We start from the raw sequence: 19,787 nt of genomic DNA, 5'->3' as shown, positions 1-19,787 counted from the left end.
TTGTTGCCCCTGGGCAAATGGTAGGCCTTGTGCTCAGGAGAGCCTGGCGCTGTCCCCTTCTTATCACACTCACCAATAAATTCTACTTTCCTGTTAAAACAGAATAAAGGCCTTCCTGATGTATTGCTCCACTTCCCATCTTGATCCCTCCACGTACCAGCCACCCCTGTGTGAGGAAGCCTGGTCTACAGAAAGTTTCTGGTGATTTTGAGAGGGTTTCTCCAAACTCAGGGGAACAAAATGCCCCTCAAACTCTGTACTGCAGTGGACCAATTGTGTGGAATAATGCCTCCGGCTGAAGGTGGAGGTGAAGTGTGAGCGGTGACTGACCTACCCCATGCCCTGGGCGAGTGTCAGGTGGCCACGGGGAACAAGGCCATCACATGCTGGGCTTGGACACCTTCCAAACAGGCACAGCCTGGGTGTGAGAGTCAACAGGATTGCAGGCTGAACGGTCCTGTTTTTACGCTGCCTCTGGGTGGATGGGAGGGGCCCGGCTGGGAGCTCAGAAGAAAGTGGGAGCAGAAGTGACCATTCTAGGTGGTAATGTGGCCACCTTGGACCTCCTTAATTAAAATATATATTTTTAAAAGTTGGAAATAATTCCAACTTTTATGAAAAGTTGTAAAAATAAAACATAGTTCAAAGAACATCTTTATTCTTTTTGCCAAGATTTACCTATTGTTGGGAATTCCCTGGCAGTCCAGTGGTGGTGTTGTTGCTGTTCAGTCACTTCAGCCGTGTCCGACTTTTTGTGATCCCATGGACTGTAGCCTGCCAGGCTCCTCTGTCTGTGGAATTTTCCAGGCAAGTTTACTGGAGTGGGTAGCCATTTCCTTCTCCAGGGGATCTTACCGACCCAGGGATTGAATCTGAGTCTCCTGCGTTTCCTGTACTGCAGGCGGCTTCTTTACTGCTAAGCCAGCAGGGAAGTCCCCAGTGGTTAGGACTCCACATTTTTCACTGTTGAGTCCCCAGGTTTAATCCCTGGGGCAGAAACTAAAATTCCACAAGCTGTGTGCCTCCCCCACCACCGAAAATAAAAAAGATTTACCTGTTGCTAACATTTTACTCCATTTGTTTTATCGTTTTATCATCTGTCCCCGCCAGTATGCACACACACAAATGGACACGCACACACATATGTGTACATGCATAATTTTTTCCCTAAACAATCTGAAGGTAAGTTACACATGTCATGACCTTCACCCTGAATACTTCGATATTTTCCAAGAATATTTTTCTTGTGGTGTCAACTTTAGAAATTGACCTAGAGCCAGTGCTTTAAGCTGCCGTTGATCTTCTAGTCCTATTCGTTGATCTTATTATGTCCTTGGGTTAAATCCCCTTCCCTGATTGAATATCTGAGAGTAGATACTACAATTAGTTGGCATGTCTCTTTAGCCTCCTCCTCTGAAACATTCCTTCTGCTTTTGTCTTCCGCGCTGTTGAAAAGTCTTGGTGAGGACTCTAAGCAGAGGTGGGTGAAAATGAGCTAACGTACCTCCTGCAGCCTCCATACTCTTGCCTCACCATCTAACCGTTGTTCATTTGGAATTACCAAGTATGGGACTCTTTCACTGAAATATTTTCTTCCCCCAAGATAATTTCTATCCCTTCAACAGTGCCTAACTTCATTTAGTTTGGCCATTTTGGAGAGAACAAACTTGTGTTCCTTTTTAAAAGAGGACATGCTACATCCTTTAAGTCTTTCTGGATGATCCACATCAAAACTCTAAATGGAAATCATCGTACTTTGTTGCAAAACCAGCAATTATGGACCCTTAGGGCCTGTTTGGGTTTCCCTGGTGGCTCAGATGGTAAAGAATCCATCTGCAATGCAGATACCTGGGTTTGATCCCTGGGTTGGGAAGATACCTTGGAGGAGGGTATGGTAAACCACTCCAGTATTCTAACCTGAGGATTCTCCGTGGACAGAGACTGGTGGGCTACAGTTCATGGAGTTGCAAAGAGTCGGACATGACTGAGGGACTAAGCACAGCACAGCACAAGGCCTGTTTACAGCTCTGCACTAAATGATCGCAATTACTCTGCTCTTGGGTACTCATTTTTGTATTTTTTTTTTTCCTGATTCTGAGATTCTACTCATCTGCCATTTCTTACAGCTCCTGGTACACTTCTAGGGCTTTCCTGATAATTCAGAGGGTAAAGACTCCACCTGCAGGGCAGGAGACACAGGAGATGTGGGTTTGATCCCTGGGTCAGGAAGATCCTCTGGAGAAGGAAATAGCAACCCACTCCAGTATTTTTGCCTGGAGAATTCCGTGGACAGGGGAACCTGGCAGGCTACAGTCCATGGGGTTGCAAAGAGTCAGACACAACTGAGCAACTAGGCACACTTCTAGCAATTCTTTTTTTCTTTTTACAGTTTATTTTTATTTATTTGGCTGTGTCAGGTCTTGGTTGTGACATGCAGGATCTTTCTTTGTGCTCGGACTCCAGAATGCATGACTCAGTAGTCGCAGCTCAGTACTCCATGGCATGTGGGATCTTAGTTCCCTGGCCAGGTCACCTGCATCTCAAGGTGGATTTTTAACCCCTGAGCCACCAAGGAAGTCTCCAGAAATGACTTCTTTAAATGGCCTTGGGCTAGGAAGATTGGATAACCCAACATGCAAGAATTGTTTGTAAAGCAAGAATCCTAAGTGCTTTTTTTCTTTATTAGACACTTTTATTTATTTATTAAAAAAAAATCTTTTAAACAAAATTCACATTTTATTTAGGTTGAAATTAACTATGCAAAATTGATTTCCTTCACTAAAAATACCCACAATACTTTGTGTATTATTCCTAGGTAAACCACAAAACACTTATATTTTTAGGTTTTCTAGGTTTTGCTTGTAAATCAAGATGAGGCAGTAGACACAGTCATGTCTTCTGCTCAGCCAATAGCTTGATTGTCATGCCGCATTTACTAAGTGAATGATGGAAAATATCGAAGTTTATCATGAATTTTGGTTTGAGGAAGCCACAAATGTGGCAAGCAAACTTGACATTCAGATGAGACTCCAAGGGAAATTTTGCAGAGTTCAGCACAGTAACCTGGAATCTCAGTTTGCCTTTGAGAGCTACAGTAAAGAAACTCTAAGTCTTCTAACAGTGGACCACATTACTCAGGAACAGAAAGATATATTCTCAGAACAGTACCTCAAAGCTCTTAAAATGCTTATCTCTGGTACCCTCTGTCATGGGACAGTCTTTTATTTTTAAAGCACGTGAGTCTCCTGCTTTTGCAACCCTATGTTTGTTGCAGTCTGAGTTCTCTGCTACATTCTAGGTCGTTGTGGTCCTTGGATGCATAAATTCAAGAAGTGAAGATAGTACAATATAGATGAATTGTTCTTCCTTGATTATTACTGCTTTCTCTCTTAAAAAACAGGGGCTTCCCTGATGGCTCAGCTGGTAAAGAACTAGTCTGCCAATGCAAAAGATACAAGAGATGTGGGTTCGATCCCTGAGTTGGGAAAATCCCCTGAAGGAGGAAATGGCAACCCATTCCAATATTCTTGCCTGGAAAATCCCATGGACAGAGGAGCCTGGAGGGCTGCAGTCCCTGGAGTCTCCGTTGGACACAACTGAGCACCCAGGCACATGCACTTAAAGAACAGAAGGGACACCAGAGACTGTCCTGGCTGACTCCTCCCTCAAACGAGGAGGAGATGGGGGCCCAGGGTGGGGCCAGCAGGGTCAGCCGTGGTGTCTGAAGGTTTGAGGGAGAGGGGAGCTGCTGGACACCACTGATAGTGGGCAGGTGACTGGAGAAGGAACCACTGCCTTCTCACTCCTGGTGGCGATGGTCAGTGTGGACGGGGGAGAGCTAAGGGAGCCCAGAGGGGAGCCGCAGGCCCTGGAGCCGGACTGGCATCAGTGGTGAGATGAATGGGGGAGGGGAGGGGATCATGATAAACACCCCATTTCCTGACATACCCCACACAACATAGCAGCCCCGGGACTGACTCCTTCAAGTACACAGAGATGATGATGCTCAAAACACAGGCAAGCCCCTGCTCTCAAAAGGGAACATCCCCTTGTAGGTGGGCAGTGGCTGACCACATGGAAAACTGACTGTGTACGCTCAGTGGGGGGAGGGGCTCTCCCCCTCCCCCACCCCCAGACATGGTGCTTTGTGCTGCCCACCTGGGACAAACATAACATCTCTGAGCTTGGACACAGTGACCTCGATCAGGAAAGTGACACCCTCACTGATCAGGGCACATCCTTGCTCTTGGGGATGCCCCCAGCACACTCCCACAGTGAGAGGAGCCCTGCACACGCTGGCACTCCTGTTCAGATACACACATGTGCTCAGACACACACAGGCCCAGGGAAGCCCTGGCCCTTGGAGTTTGGGGACATCCTCACCTTTCCAGGATTTTTGTCAACTGCAGCCTGGTGATGGGGAAGATTGGCTGCGGCTTTGACATGGACTACACTCTGGCTGGTAGCAGAGAGGGGGAGGGGTGGGGGGTGGGGGAGTGAGGAATTGGGGGCCAGGGGTGCCGGCTGGGGAATGGGCACCAAAGGCCTTGGGTCTGCTCGGCCTGCAGTTTACAATTCCCCAGCTTATGAGACACTCGCCTTCAAGTTGCTGCTGGAGCGCCTGGTGTGCATAGGGTACCCGCACGAGATCCTGTGCTATACCTATGATCCCACCTTCCCCACCAGGTGAGCAGAGCCCAGAGGGCGGGATGCTGAGCTGAGTCCTGGCCCTGGCACCCCATTCACAGCCTCTGTGCCCTCACCCACGGGGCTGGTGTTCAACGTGCTCTACGGAAACCTGCTGAAGGTGGATGCCCACAGGAACATGCTGCTGGGCACCCATGGCTTATCCTCCCTCTCAGAGTAAGGCACTGGCTGGGGGGCAAGGATGGTGCAGGAAAGATGTTGGGGCTGAGGGGTGAGTCAAGCACACAGCAGGGGCTTGGCAGTGCCACCTGGAGAAAGAGGGACAGGAAGATGGGGAGAGGCATGAAGGAGTGGCAGAGCCTGGCCGACCACTGGTGGGCGCTGTGGAGGAGGTGGCATCATGGCACAGTGCTCACTTCTTCCCCAGGGCGGAGGTCTGGGGCTTCTACCTCAGCAAGTTCATTCAGAGGGATGACCTGCAGCGGTTTCACAACCTCAACACGCTCTTCAACCTACCTGGTGAGGGCTGATGGGGTGAGGGCTGATGGTGAGGTAGTCTCGGCTCTGGCTTGGATCCTTGGACCAGAGACTGACTGCTCTCCCCACCCCCAGAAACCTACCTGTATGCCTGCCTGGTAGACTTCTCTGGCTGCTCCCACTACATCAAGTGCATTCTGTGCCCCTCCCCTCCCCCTGCCCTGGGTGACCCAGCAGGATAGCGCTCCCCTTAGGGGCCAAGCCCTGAAATGGGGGCTCCAGCAAGAGGCAGCGGCTCCTCCTGAGGAACCCCTTCAACAAGGGCTTCAAGAACTCAGTGGGAAGGCCTTAGATGTGGGCGCCCTCAACTCTATAACTGATAGCCCCAAGGGATGACCCTCAGCACAGGGTGACACCCCTCTCAAGAGGGCTGGTGTCCTGCTCACTGTGGATGGAAGGAGTCCTGCTGGTAGGGCTCCAGGGCGGTGGTCACCTCAGGGGCCCATATCAGCCTCCCTCTTGGCTTGACTCAGCTGTGACACAGGCTATCAGCACGGGAACCTCTTTATGCCCTTCCGAAGCCTCTTCCAGGATGTGATGGATGCCATGGATTATGTCCTCCTTTTGGTGAATGTCCCAGGACCCCAGGCCACACCCAGGTCCCCAGACTCCATAAGGTTTCACTCTGCTTCCGGTTGAGGATGGTGGTCTGTGTTCCTCCATCTTGGATGTATGCGTGTGCACGCATGCCTGTGTGCACATACACACATACACATATGAGCACGTGAACTCACAGCTCTGCTCCCTCCTGCAGGGCTGTCTCAAGGAGAAGACCTTGGAGGACTTAGAGAAATTCTGGAGAAGGATGTGAGTGGCCTTAGACTAGGGTCATGACTAAACCTTGTCCCCCCCTCCCCCAGGGCGGTGGGGCTGCTCCTCCTTTCCCTGGCTCTTTCTTCAAGATGTAGACAGAGCTCTGCACCCTGGCCTTGTTCCTTGCCTTCCTGCCTGACCTGGGGCCCCCTGCCCAGCCATGGGGCTGAAACCTGAGAACAGGCTCCCAGGGCAGCTCCGGGGAGGCCCCACTGCTGGAGGTGGCTCCTCTCTCTGCCCCAGGCATGAATCCTCGTCCTTCTGGACAAGATGAAGGAGGTGGGAAAAGTGTTCCTGGCCACCAACAGCAGCTACAACTACACAGATGTGAGTGTGTAAATGGAGGTGGGTGGAGGGGCGGAGCTCAGCCTCTGAGCCAGAGAACTTTCTTTTCTGGCTCTGGGGAAACTGAGGCCCTGCAGAAACAGTGGGGGTGAAACCCTCACTGCCTGGTTGGTATCTTGGGTTCCATTTCTTGACCTTTTAAGGTCTCAGTGAAATGTTAGTCACTGTCTGTGTCTGACTCTTTGTGACCCCGTGGACTGTAGCCAGGCTTCTCTGTCCGCAGGATTTCCCAGGCAAGAACACTGGAGTGGGTTGCCATTTCCTTCTCCAGGGGATCTTCCTGACCCAGAGATCAAACCTGCCTCTCCTGCACTGCAGGCAGATTCTTTACCCCGAGCCACCAGGGAAGCCTAGGGTCTCTGTGAAATTATCCATTTCCCCTCCATCTTGCTCCTGTGGTGCCCGGTGTGTCCTATGGGCTGAGGGCCTTGGCAGCCCCTGGTCCGACCCAGCTAGGTGCCCTAACTCCTGCCTTGTCCTTGCCAGGCCATCATGACCTACCTGTTAGGTGCTGGTGAGGTGAGTGCCATGGGCCTGGCTGGTGGAGGCTGTGTCTAGGGCAGGGAGACCAGGCCACCTTGCTGCAGGTCCCTCCCATGTCCAGCTCTCTCCTCCAGGAGGAACCAAGGGTATGGGAAGGATCGTTTTACCTGAGTGGGCCCGTCGGAACCTCCCCAGTGGGTGCTGGAACTTCCCCAGTGGGTGGAGACTGGTGACTTCAGCCAGGCTATGGGAGGAGCCTGGAGGGGTGGAGAGACCTTGGAAAAGTGACTAGATATTTGGGGACGGGCTGGATGGGGCAGAAGCGGGTGAGGGAGGGGGTGAGAAGTGGCTTTGGCAGGCCTGGGGGCAGGGAGTGCAACATACCTTGTGGGGACCCAGCTGGCTAATGGGTAAGCAGGGCTCCAGCTTGGGGGTGGGGTGGGGAGGAACCTGTGCTCTCGTCCTGTGTCCCTGGGTCTCTGACTCTGTGCTATGAGGGACTCCAGGGGCTGACACAGCCCACTCGACATCCAACGCTGGCCTCTGCTAATAGCTTTGGAGCACTTCCTGCCAGCATGGCTGGGGATGTTGGATGGTCAGAGGCCCCGGTTCCTGAGCCTCGGGATGTCCCATCTAGCTGAGAGGCCAGGGCTGAGATGGGGAGCTGGCGAGTTTTCACCGGTCCAGAGCCAGGCATCCCGGTCAGGTGTGGGTGGGACAGCTGTGGGTGAGGACCTGGCTGAGAGCCTGAATCAGATTTTCCAGGCTGAGCGCGTGTGTTGGCATGTGCCTCTCCATGTGGCCCGCCACGTCTCGTCCTCCCACCTGCAGGCTGCAGCCAGGCCCTGGAGGTCTTATTTGATCTGATCGTGGTGGACACACAGAAGCCCCACTTCTTCGTGGAGGCCACAGTGCTGAGACAGGTCAACACAGTAATGCAGGGGTCGAGGCCTGTCCTCCGTGACCCATGGACTGCACTGTGGGGAGGGAGCCCGCCTCTCAGGCTTGACCTGCCCTTGGTGGTGGCTGCTCTGCTGTCTGTCTGTCCCTGGAGGCAGGGATCCAGGGAGGGGACTCCTTCAGGGCCCTGTGGCCCCCTTCTCTCGTTACCCCATAGCTACCCCTGCTAGTCCCAACCCCCCACTGTCTCTGACCAGGGCACCCCTCTGCCCCCTCCAGGACACGGGCAAGCTCTGTGTTGGTACCTACACCAGCCCCCACCAGCACTGTGCTGTCTACTCTGGAGGTACCAGCTCCCCCTTCTCCCTCCCTCCCTCCCATTCCTCCTTAGCAACCCACCTTCAACTAGAAGCCCACATCCCAGGCCTGCCCGCCAGGACGGGACTAGGAGCCCCTGTCCCCAGCCTGCTCGCTAGGACAGGAAGGACTGTGAGTGGGCCTGTCCTCCCCTGGTCCGGCAGGGTCATTGGACGTGGTATGTGAGCTGCTTGAGGTGCGGGGGAAGGACATCCTATACATTGGGGATCACATCTTTGGGGACATCCTCAAGTCCAAGAAGCCGCAGGGCTGGCGGACTTGTCTGGTGGTTCCTGAGCTGTCCTGGGAACTGGGCATCTGGGCCCAAGAGAAGGGTGAGTTGTAGGGGGCAGACCAGCAGGGGGCACTGGCCAGCAATGCTAAAGCCTGCACCATGGTCATTATCTCCTCTCTCCCATGTGGGGTCAGTAGTGACCATGATCATACTGTCTGCTCTGTGGTTTATGAGAGTGGATCTATTTATTCATGAGGAAACAGAGACCCAGAGAGGTTAAGTGTCTTGCCCAAAGTCACACAGCCTGAAGGCATCTGTCCCACAGGGCTCTCCCTGCTCTGCCCTGGGCGGAGTCTCCCTCAATGTAAGGAGAGGGGCAAGGATGTTATGCATACAGCTGGGCCCGGGGCAGGGGAGTGGGGTTAGACTCCAGTGATCTTTCCACCCTGACCTCACTAGCTGAGCTAGGCCCAGGACAAAGTGGGCAGGGCTGTCATGCCCCCTGTCACCTGTCTGCTTTTCGCAGCGAATGGAGATGCTGAAGAGGCTGGATGTGCATCTAGCGGACCTGTACCAGTGAGAGCCCTGACCTGTGACCCCTACCCCAGGAGGGGAGCAGGATGGAGGGTGGTGGTCCATGTCCACACCTGGCAGCAGGGTCCACACCAGGTTGCTCAGGAAATCACGATCTGTTTCAGACTGGGCTTCCCTATTAAACTGGACTCTGACCCCCTTGAGATGCTCACACTGACCGCTAGGCCCTTCCTCCTGAACCACTGACCCTGTCACACGTGGGCACACACCCAGCTCAGCGCCCCCACTGGGTGCCTGCAGAGTGCCTCCCACCCCATGGCATCTGGGGAGGTTGTACCCGGAGACTCCGGGGCCCCCAGCTCCTCTCCTCCTGGGTCAAGTGGCCATTTTTGCACCAGGCACACAGATGGCAGCAGTTACGGCCTGCAACTCATCAACTCCACCAAGAGGGAGTTTCAGGTAAGAGCAGGGTGCTGAGGAGGAGGGGATGGGCCTGGCGGGGCGGTGGGTGAGGCATGTGACTCCAGGTTGCCTGCCTGGATTAGCTCTTTCCCAGGTCTCCAGAGCCCTATTATGACTCCCGCAGTCTCCAGGAGTGCCACTGGGCCTTGTTAGCCTGTGCCCTCTGCTGGCCCTCGTGCTGAATGACAGCCGTGTGCTCTTGAAGGCTTGAGGTCCTTCCATCTCCACCATTAACCTTGAGAACTGCCTGCCTCCTGCATTGGGTCCTCAAGTGACCGACTGCCTGGCTCATGTCTGGGGTCAGCCAGGCAAAGGGCCTGAGAAGACCCTTTGGATTTAGGGTGGATGCGCTGGTATGTCTGGGTAAGGAAAGGACACGTTCCCTAGTGTCATTCCTGACCAGTCACCAGAGGTGGAAGAATCCCACAGGGGTCCAGGCCACTCGACCTTCCCAGGCCCAGTGGGGACCAATAGTGTAGGACCTTGGCTGAACCTCTTGTGGGGAATTCAGTGCTTTCATGCCATGTGATCCTCCCACATCCCCTCGAGGGGGACTGGACAGGGATCGTCACCCTTATTTTATAGATGGGGGAACTGAGGCACAGAGAGGGTAACAAAGACATCCTTGGTCACTCTGGGAGTAATATTGGACCACTTTTCTTTAAAAAAAAATAAACTGTTTGTTTTTGACCTGGCTCTTCACTGTTGTGCATGGACTTTCTCTAGTTGTGGCATGTGGGCTTCTTACTGTGGTGGCTTCTCTTGTCACGGAGCACAGGCTCAGTAGTTGTGGTGCACAGGCTTAGTTGTCCCCGAGGCACGTGGGACCTTCCCGGAGCAGGGATGGAGCCCGTGTCCCCTGCACTGGCAGGCAGATTTTTAACCACTGAACTACGAGGGAATGAATGCTTTTCTAGATTCTGAAAGCAGGGCCTGTAATGAGGTAGGGGCCTGCTAGTGGGGTGGGGCAGGAGTGGGCCTGGGTGTGTGGGTCTTACCAGAAAGTAAGTGACGCTGAGAGTGTAGAGCAGGCTGGTCGCTCTCCAGGACCAGGCAGGAAAACAGGGAGTGGGACCTGGGGCCAAGGAGAGAGAGCCGCCCCACCTCCCAAAGCCCGGGCTGGCTGAGCGCCATGGCAGCTCCTTCCTTCCCTGCGGTGGGCGAGGGCCTCAATGTCTTTAGGGGACTGTTTCCCAGGAGGGCAGAGCTGGGCCTGACCCTGGCAGACAGGCTTGCTTGTGGGTGATGCAGGTCCTGTGCGTGGGGGTGGGGGTGGGAATGGGATCTCGAATCAGTGAGCTGCCCCTCTGCCAGAGAGTCAGCCGGGAGCTGGACCTGTGCTACAGTGTGATGGGCAGCCTGGTTCCAGTGTGGTTTCCACCAGACACTCTTCTCCAGCCAGCTGATGCACTACGCCGACCTCTACACAGCCACCTGTCTCAATTTCCTGTACCGCCCACTCAGCTCGCTGTACCGGGCAGCTGGGGAGCTGGTATGTCCCCGCGGAACCTCCCTAGCATCCCTGAACCTCCATCTCAGAAGGACCCATGGATGCTTGGCCCTGCCAAGAGCATTTGAGATCACCAGACCCCCTTCTCCCATCTCCAGGCACAAACGGGCCAAACCCTTGCAGATAACTGTCTCATAAAGAATGCTCTGGAGGGGTTATGATTCTATAGATAAGATGCCTCTGCTGAGAAGTTTTCCTCCTGCTCAATTTTAACTCCTGCTTTAAACTGAGACTGCATTATCTCCCTAGGACACATGATACCGCTTTCAAGGAGGAAGGCTGTGGTCCCCTTACCCTCAGTAATCGCAGTACAGTGATCGCAGGGAAAGTGGACGAAACAGCAGACTGCATAGTAAACACTCCAGCTGGTTTTCCTCTGGAAGACCTGGAATGCTTCTCAGTCAAGAGCAATGAGGTGAAGGCGACAGTGACGCCACAGGGTTCATGGAGGGCATGAGACTGACCAGTGCAGAGCTCCCCAGGGCATGCATGTCCCTTCTCCCAACGAGCGGTCATTATTTCCATCTTAGATGATGTACCATCTGCAGTCAAGGATCTAGACTTGAAGCTAGTTCTCTGGGGTTCCGTGAACCCTATTTTTCTTGCCACTCTCAGCTGCCTTCCTGATAATTGAGAGCAGGAGAAACCATTTTATGTTTCTGGGCTGGGTGTTTTTTTTTTTTTTTTAATTGATTCTGCTTAATGCTTAATATAACTCAGCAAAGTAGGTTTTCTTCTCCTCATTTTACCACTGGTGAACTGGAAGTGCAGAGAACCTAAATTACTTAGGTTCAGACTGCTGCTAGGTAGACTGCAGAGTCAGGATTTGAATCCAGGGCCACTTTGTCCACTGCGTCACACTGCCACACTGAGCTCTCACTGTGCAGCCTCGTCTCATCTCTGGGCTTTTAAATGAGCAGGCTGGAGGATTCCTGTAGGCAAAATGGGGGGTCTGAGGCATTATCGTGCAATTAGACACCGTTGCTAAAGTAGAGACCAGACAGATGAAGAAACAGCATCAGGAGAGCCCAGGTGAAAGAGCTAAAGAAACCTGAACTTACCCAGCAGTGCTGCCTGGGATTTTTGAGGAAGTCCATCTGCCAGAAACTTCCTCCTCCTGCTGACCCTCTTGGGCTCCCTTTTCTGTAGCATCACTGGGCAGGAAGCTGGCAGCTGTGGGCAGAGGATGGCGTTGGGGGTACTGATGTGTAACTGGGGACTGTGGAAGGCCTCAGCACTGCTGGAGCTCTTCTACCTCCGGTGTTGGTCCCTACAGGTGCCCCATGAGACAGCAGTGGAGCAAGAAAGGGCTGCTCTGGTTCCCGCCTTCAGCTTCTTCTCTTGCAGCCAGAGGGTGAGTTACTGGAAAGTGAGGGCTGCCAGCTGACTGGCCGGGGAGCTCAGAGACTTGGGGGCTCCTCTTGGGCTAGAGCAGGGGTCCCAGTGGAGCAGTATCAACCCGAGGGGTTATTTGGGAGGTCTGCGGGAGCTATTTTGTCTTCTAGTGCAATCATTCCTGAATATTCATGTAGGAATACATGTTATTTTATTATACGTTGCTTTTCACTTCTTGTTTGTTATAGTTAAGGTATGATATTGATTGTTAAGATTATAGAGACAATCATATTGTCTATGAATCTCAATTCAGAATCAAGAAGAGCAAATGAAAATATTTATTTAATTGAAGTATAGTTGATTTGCAGTGTTGTGTTAGAAAGTATTTGGTTTTAAGACGAGGCAGGGGGTCTGAGAGGGCCAAGAATCACTGGCTCTCAGACTCACAGGTCCTGCTCAGCTGACTGAATGGGGTCCCATATCTCCCCACATCTCTTCTGGATCATTCCTCTGACAGATCCATCCTCATTCTGGGACAGGTGACAGGACACAGACTCTCCCCGGCCAGGCTTCCTCAGCAGGTGACTTTTATGGACACAAAGTGGAGGGGCTTCTTCTTCGCCCGCTCTGTGACTCTGCCCTCTGAGTGGAGACCCAAGCTTTCTTGAGTGGCAGGCTTGGCTCCTCACCTAGTTCTGCAGCCCCGAGCCCTGCAGGAGGGTTCCTGTTTCTACCCTGGCATTCTTAGGGCTTGATTTTCAAAATGCCCATCTTATCGGTTCCCTTTAGTGTGGTGGCTCCAGGCTCAGTGTACATTCTTTCCATCAGTGTTTTTCACCAGGTGCCTCCCATATGCCTGACAAAGTAGAATCTGAATTATGAGCCACTTTACTCCTGCCCAGGAGAAGCTCAAAATTCAAGTACATCGATAACATTAAATGGCAAGGACCTAAAAGAAGCAAAAGAAGAACTGAAAGTCTTAATGACCCAGATAACCATGATGGTATGGTCACTCACCTAGAGCCAGACATCCTGGAGTGTGGAGTCATGTGGGCCTCAGGAAGCATCACTACGAACAAAGCTAGTGGAGATAACGGAATTCCAACTGAGCTATTTCCAATCTTAAACCAGTGGTTTGCAACTATTTTTTCCCTCCCAACCCACCAGGGGACTAGACCCACTCCCCTCTGTAACTGTGGGTTCTCTGGGGATGTGTTGGTTACTCTATCCTCTCATCTCCATCCCAGCACAGACTAAGGCATTTGGACACATTTTCTACCCCTGGCTGGGAGTCACTGTGTGAACCTGGGAAGGTTCCATAACCAGCTTTCTTTGTTTCTTGTAAGGCTGAGGGCAAAGCGAGAAGGACCAGGAGGGCTGCATGGAGGCAGACTGAATCCAGGACATGGCTGGCATCACCATCCTCTTCTATGAGATATTTTTCAGATAACAGGAAAAATATGGGAAAGAGAGAAAGCAACCATATTGAAATCTAAATGTAACAGATCTGGAGCCCAAGAGCCCCTCTTTTAGGGAGGAGGAAGGGGTCTTGTTCTCCCTGGCTGCTGGGCCATTTTTGTGTACTAAGTGGAACTATTTAACCCAGTTCCCCTGAGTGTATTTCTCATCCATTTTTATTTCTATCAATTTTTTAAAAAATAGTGTTTCTGTGCACTTTTGATTCTGTTACTAGTAACGACAATGGCCATCGATGACTTCATTAACTATTCTTTCCAGTCACTGTGAAAGACAGCGAGATAGTTTTTGAACTTGATGTATATACATGCATTAAAATCTATGAAAAGTCCTACTTGTGATTTTAAAGCTTGATTCTTCATTCTAGTTGGAGCTCCTCCATGGTGTTAAGCCCTTGCCCTTTACTGAATTTGAATTCACTTTTCTTGTTAATGGTATCATCTGGAGGCTTTTGTTGTTCAGGCTCTCAGTCGTGTCTGATTCTTTGCAACCCCATGGACTGCAGCATGCCAGGCCTCCCTGTCCTTCATTCTATCTCCTGGAGTTTGCTCCAATGCATGCCATCCAAACATCTCATTCTCTGTCACCTCGTTCTCCTCCTGCCCTCAGTGGAGGCTTAGAAGGAATAGATGTTTGAAATGAAAGCATGTGATCCAGTTCACTCGTTTTATTTTCTGTGGGTAAATAGGGGAAACATTTGGAATATCTGAGGATAAATAAGGGACAACAGGCCCTGTGCTCAGAGTTCACACTTTTTGACATCTCCTGTGCATTTCAGAAGCTTCCAGACCTTTCATTATTCTTCCTGTGTCGACTTTTGTGCCTCAGAGTCACCAGGGGCAAGTTTTCGAGGAAAGGACTAGGTACCCCTGACCTTGTGTCTTTATTTTTTAAAGAAACAGAAAGTATATTTTTAGCTGTTTTCAGTCTTTTAAAATATTTATTTGGCTGCACCTGGTCTTAGTTGCAGCATGCAAACTCTTAGTTACGGCGTGTGGGATGGAACCCAGGCCTCCTGCATTGAGAGTGCAGTCTTAGCCACTGGGCTCTCAGAGGAGTCCCTGGTCTTGTGTCTTTAAACACTAGACTCTTATTAAAGGCCTGCTGCTGCTGCTGCTGCTGCTGCTAAGTCGCTTCAGTCGTGTCCGACTCTGTGCGACCCCAGAGACAGCAGCGCAGCAGGCTCCCCCATCCCTGGGATTCTCCAGGCAAGAACACTGGAGTGGGTTGCCATTTCCTTCTCCAATGCATGAAAGTGAAAAGGCCTAGAGGATAGTATTTTACCAGCAAAACTGCTCAGACCCTAGGGTGCATGCTTTTCTTTGAAATCCAGTAGCATTATAAACGGAGAAGGCAATGGCACCCCACTCCAGTACTCTTGCCTGGAAAACCCCATGGATGGAGGAGCCTGGTAGGCTGCAGTCCATGGGGTCACTAGGAGTCGGACACGACTGAACGACTTCACTTTCACTTTTCACTTTCATGCATTGGAGAAGGAAATAGCAACCCACTCCAGTGTTCTTGCCTGGAGAATCCCAGGGACAGGGGAGCCTGGTGGGCTGCTGTCTCTGGGGTCGCACAGAGTCAGACACGAATGAAGCGACTTAGCAGCAGCAGCATTATAAAAAGTATTTTGTTAATACTACAAAAATGAACACTTAGAATTCCCTCCTAGGGCAGAGAGAATGCAGAAATGGCCTGGGGGATAAGCAGCCTGGCAGAAGATCCTTAAGGGGTCTGAGGAAGAGATGAGGCAGAGGGAGGGGAAAAGGCATGGGGAGGGGGAGGGGGAGGGGGAAGGCAGACCCGAAGAAAGAAGAGGTGGTCAAGGCCCCTTCCTGTGCTTCTCCTTCTATCTTACCTCTGCTCCTCCCTCAGGTCTCAGGGGCCTCCCACCTCCCTGATCCTCTTTCTCAGGATCATCATACTCTGACATTTGTGATGCTCTAACATGTGTCCCCACTAGACTTGTGGCTCCATGGGGACAGGTCATTTGGGTCACCATGGTATCTCTGTTGTCAAGTGTCCTGTTTTATTGCATGAGCCACGTAACCTGATTTATCATTACTCTGGGTCGGCATGTAGACTTGCAGGGAAAAGAGTGGGGCTACAGATATATCATAAAGACAAGAGGAAGTGGGGAAAGGCTAGACAGCTTTGGATTAGAACTCTGCTCAACTCCTAGGAAGTCATCTGTATTTCTATCTGGGGGTTGTTCATTTGATGCAGTTTGTGTGTGTGTGTGTTAAAAAAAAAAAACAAAACATTATGTCAGGACTTCCCTGGTGGTCCAGTGGTTAAGACTCCACCTTTCAATGGAGGGAGTGCAGGTTCAATCTCCGTTGGAGAACTAAGATCCCACATGTCATGCGGCAACTAAGCCCACGTGCTGAAACTAGGGTTGACATATATATGCTGCTGCTACTGCTGCTAAGTCGCTTCAGTCGTGTCTGACTCTGTGCGACCCCATAGATGGCAGCCCACCAGGCTCCTCCATCCATGGGATTTTCCAGGCAAGAGTACTCGAGTGGGTTGCCATTGCCTTATCCCATATATATGCTATCATGTGTAAATATTAATAGATAGCTAGTGGGAACCTACTGTATAGCAGAGGGAGCTCAGCTTGATGCTCTGTGATAACTCTGTGATGACCTAGAGGGGTGGGATGGGGTGGGGAGCATGAAGGAGGGAGGTCCCAGAAGGGGATATATGTATATATATAGCTGATTCATGTTTTTGTACAGCAGAAACTAACAATATTGTAAAGCAGATATCAGTTCAGTTCAGTTCAGTTCAGTTCAGTTGCTCAGTCGTGTCCGACTCTTTGAGACCCCATGAACTGCAGCACGCCAGGCCTCCCTGTCCATCACCAACTTCCCGAGTTCACCCAAACTCACACCCATTGAGTTGGTGATGTCATCCAGCCATCTCATCCTGTGTCGTTCTCTTCTCCTCCTGCCCTCAATCTTTCCCAGCATCAGGGTCTTTTCAAATATGTCAGCTCTTCGCATCAGGTAGCCAAAGTATTGGAGTTTCTGCTTCAACATCAGTCCTTCCAATGAACACCCAGGACTGATCTCCATTAGAATGGACTGGTTGGATCTCCTTGGAGTCCAAGGGACTCTCAAGAGTCTTCTCCAACACCACAGTTCAAAAGCATCAATTCTTCAGTGCTCAGCTTTCTTTATAGTCCAACTCTCACATCCATACATGACTACTGGAAAAACCAAAGTTTTGACTAGACAGACCTTTGTTGACAAAGTAATGTCTCTGCTTTTTAGTATGCTGTCTAGGTTGGTCAGAACTTTCCTTCCAAGGAGTAAGCATCTTTTAATTTCATGGCTGCAATCATCATCTGCAGTGATTTTGGAGCCCCCAAAAATAAAGTCAGCCACTGTTTCCCCATCTATTTGCCATGAAGTGATGGGACCGGATGCCATGATCTTAGTTTTCTGAATGTTGAGCTTTAAGCCAACTTTTTCACTCTCTTCTTTCACTTTCATCAAGAGGCTTTTTAGTTCTTCACTTTCTGCCATAACGGTGGTGTCATCTGCATACCTAAGGTTATTGGTTTTTCTCCCAGCAATCTTGATTCCAGCTTGTGCTTCATCCAGCCCAGTGTTTCTCATGATGTACTCTGCATATAAGTTAAATAAACAAGGTGACAATATACAGCCTTGAAGTACCCCTTTTCCTATTTGGAACCAGTCTGTTGTTCCATGTCCAGTTCTAACTGTTGCTTCTGACCTGCATACAGGTTTCTCAAGAGGCAGGTCAGGTGGTCTGGTATTCCCATCTCTTGAAGAATTTTCCACAGTTTATTGTGATCCTCACAGTCAAAGGCTTTGGCATAGTTAATAAAGCAGAAATAGATGTTTTTCTGGAACTCTCTTGCTTTTTCAATGATCCAGCAGATGTTGGCAATTTGATCTCTGGTTCCTGTGCCTTTTCTAAAACCAGCTTGAACATCTGGAAGTTCATGGTTCACATATTGCTGAAGCCTGGCTTGGAGAACTGTGTGAGATGAGTGCAATTGTGTGGTAGTTTGAGCATTCTTTGTCATTGCCTTTCTTTGGGATTGGAATGAAAACTGACCTTTTCCAGTCCTGTGGCCACTGCTGAGTTTTCCAAATTTGCTGACATATTGAAAGCAGCACTTTCACAACATGATATTTTAGGATTTAAAAGAGCTCAACTGGAATTCCATCACCTCCACTAGCTTTGTTTGTAGTGATGCTTCCTAAGGCCCACTTGACTTCACATTCTAGGATGTCTGGCTAGAGGTGAGTGATCACACCATCATGATTATCTGGGTCATGATCTTTTTTGTATAGTTCTTCTGTGTAGTCTTGCCACCTCTTCTTAATATTTTCTGCTTCTGTTAGGTCCATACCATTTCTGTCCTTTATTGAACCCATCTTTGCATGAAATATTCCCTTGGTATCTCTAATTTTCTTGAAGAGATCTCTAGTCTTTCCCGTTCTATTGTTTTCCTCTATTTCTTTGCATTGATCACTGAGGAAGTCTCTCTTATCTCTCCTTGCTATTCTTTGGAACTCTGCATTCAAATGGGTATATCTTTCCTTTTCTCCTTTGCTTTTGGCTTCTCTTCTTTTCTCAGCTATTTGTAAGGCCTCCTCAGACAGCCATTTTGCTTTTTTGCATTTTTCTTGGGGATGGTCTTGATCCCTGTCTCCTGTACAATGTCACAAACCTCTGTCCACAGTTCATCAGGTACTCTATCAGATCTAGTCCCTTAAATCTATTTCTCACTTCCACTGTATAGTCATAAGGGATTTGATTTAGGTCATACCCGAATGGTCTAGTGGTTTTCCCCACTTTCTTCAATTTAAGTTTGAATTTGGCAGTAAGGAGTTCATGATCTGAGCCATGGTCAGCTCCCGGTCTTGTTTTTGCTGACTGTATAGAGCTTCTCCATCTTTGGCTGCAAAGAATATAATCAATCTGATTTCAGTGTTGGCCATCTGGTGATGTCCACGTGTAGAGTCTTCTCTTTTGTTGTTGGAATAGGGTGTTTGCTATGACCAGTGCATTCTCTTGGCAAAACTCTATTAGCTTTTGCCTACTATACCCCAATTAAAAAAACAAAAAAGAGAATCGGTTGTCTCATATTGGACAGTACAGGACTTGGCTGGCTCCGGGCTTTAGCCCGGGGATCAAATGATGTCACTGGATGTCACCACACTTTCTCCAGCTCTCAGGCTTATTCCATTTTGGTGCCATTCTCAGGTAGGTTCTTTTTCTCCATGGGTATAAGTAGATTTACAGATTCCCATCCTATTTCTTTGGCAACTCTACCAGGAAAAGTCTCACTGGTTTTGTGTGAGCCACAATTCCATTGTCCAGTCAATGTCATTAACCAAGAGGTACTGGGTGCTGGTTGGCCTGACCTAGGTCTTATGCTCTGGTGGGTAGTCCATTCCTCTTAAGCTACAGACTGTGAGCAGGAAACAGGTGGTCCTCAGGAAATTAGGGTGCTGTTTTTTAAAGATAGCTATCTATTTTTATTTATTTGGTTGCTCCAGGTCTTAGTTGTGGTATGTAGGATCTAATTCCCTGACCAGGGATTGAACCCACGACCTCTGTATTGGGAGTGTGGAGTCTTAACTGCTGGACCACCAGGGAAATCCCTAGGGTGTTCTTATTAGGACTGCATGCCCGGCAGGAATGATGGATGTCTTTTATAGCAGGAATAACCAGTAGCTAGTAAACAGTAATAACTGTCATACCTTCTCCCTTCCTTGTCTTCTAGTTCCCAGGCATTCTGCACCTGATGTCAGCACATAACCCTCCCTATTTATCTTCAATACTCACACTCCCCTCTCCTAAGAAGCTGTCCCTACATATTAGACTTAATTCTGTTTAAAGCCTGTATCTCCGCCAATTCCCTGTGAATCTTCCTGCCAAGCAATTAAGGGCCTGCCTTCTTTCCTTCCCACCTGCTCTGCTTTCTAGGAACAGTTATTTACCGAACAAGAAGGTTACTGAGAACCTGCAAAGAGCTCCAGAATGAGGGTGTAGTTTTCTGCAGCTGCTGTACCATCCACTATCATTTCCACATCCTTTTAGATCTTGAAGATGCTACTTAGTCTAATCAGGCTGTTTAAATCCTCTAATTTGTCAGTTTGAAAA

The 19,787-nt window shown here is 50.1% G+C and overlaps 1 protein-coding gene across 1 annotated transcript; it reads left to right on the top strand.

The window, feature by feature from the left end:
• The first annotated feature begins 3,814 nt into the window (after positions 1-3,814).
• NT5DC4 (5'-nucleotidase domain containing 4) lies at positions 3,815-13,966 on the top strand. Its single transcript, XM_086328381.1, is given in 18 exon segments — positions 3,815-3,891; positions 4,392-4,462; positions 4,569-4,686; positions 4,768-4,863; positions 5,075-5,166; positions 5,260-5,314; positions 5,658-5,751; positions 5,939-5,991; positions 6,204-6,332; positions 7,344-7,681; positions 7,684-7,757; positions 8,005-8,071; positions 8,247-8,417; positions 8,591-8,592; positions 8,844-8,893; positions 9,250-9,310; positions 12,100-12,177; positions 13,505-13,966. Coding segments are annotated over 18 exon segments (1,776 nt in total). The 3' UTR covers positions 13,655-13,966.
• The last annotated feature ends 5,821 nt before the right edge of the window (positions 13,967-19,787 follow it).

This window comes from Bos grunniens, chromosome 11 (genome assembly GCF_055505025.1).
Source record: "Bos grunniens cultivar Pamir isolate PY7600 chromosome 11, Bosgru_T2T1.0, whole genome shotgun sequence".
Lineage (NCBI taxonomy): Eukaryota > Metazoa > Chordata > Mammalia > Artiodactyla > Bovidae > Bos > Bos grunniens.
This window is presented reverse-complemented; position numbering and strand designations above follow the sequence as displayed.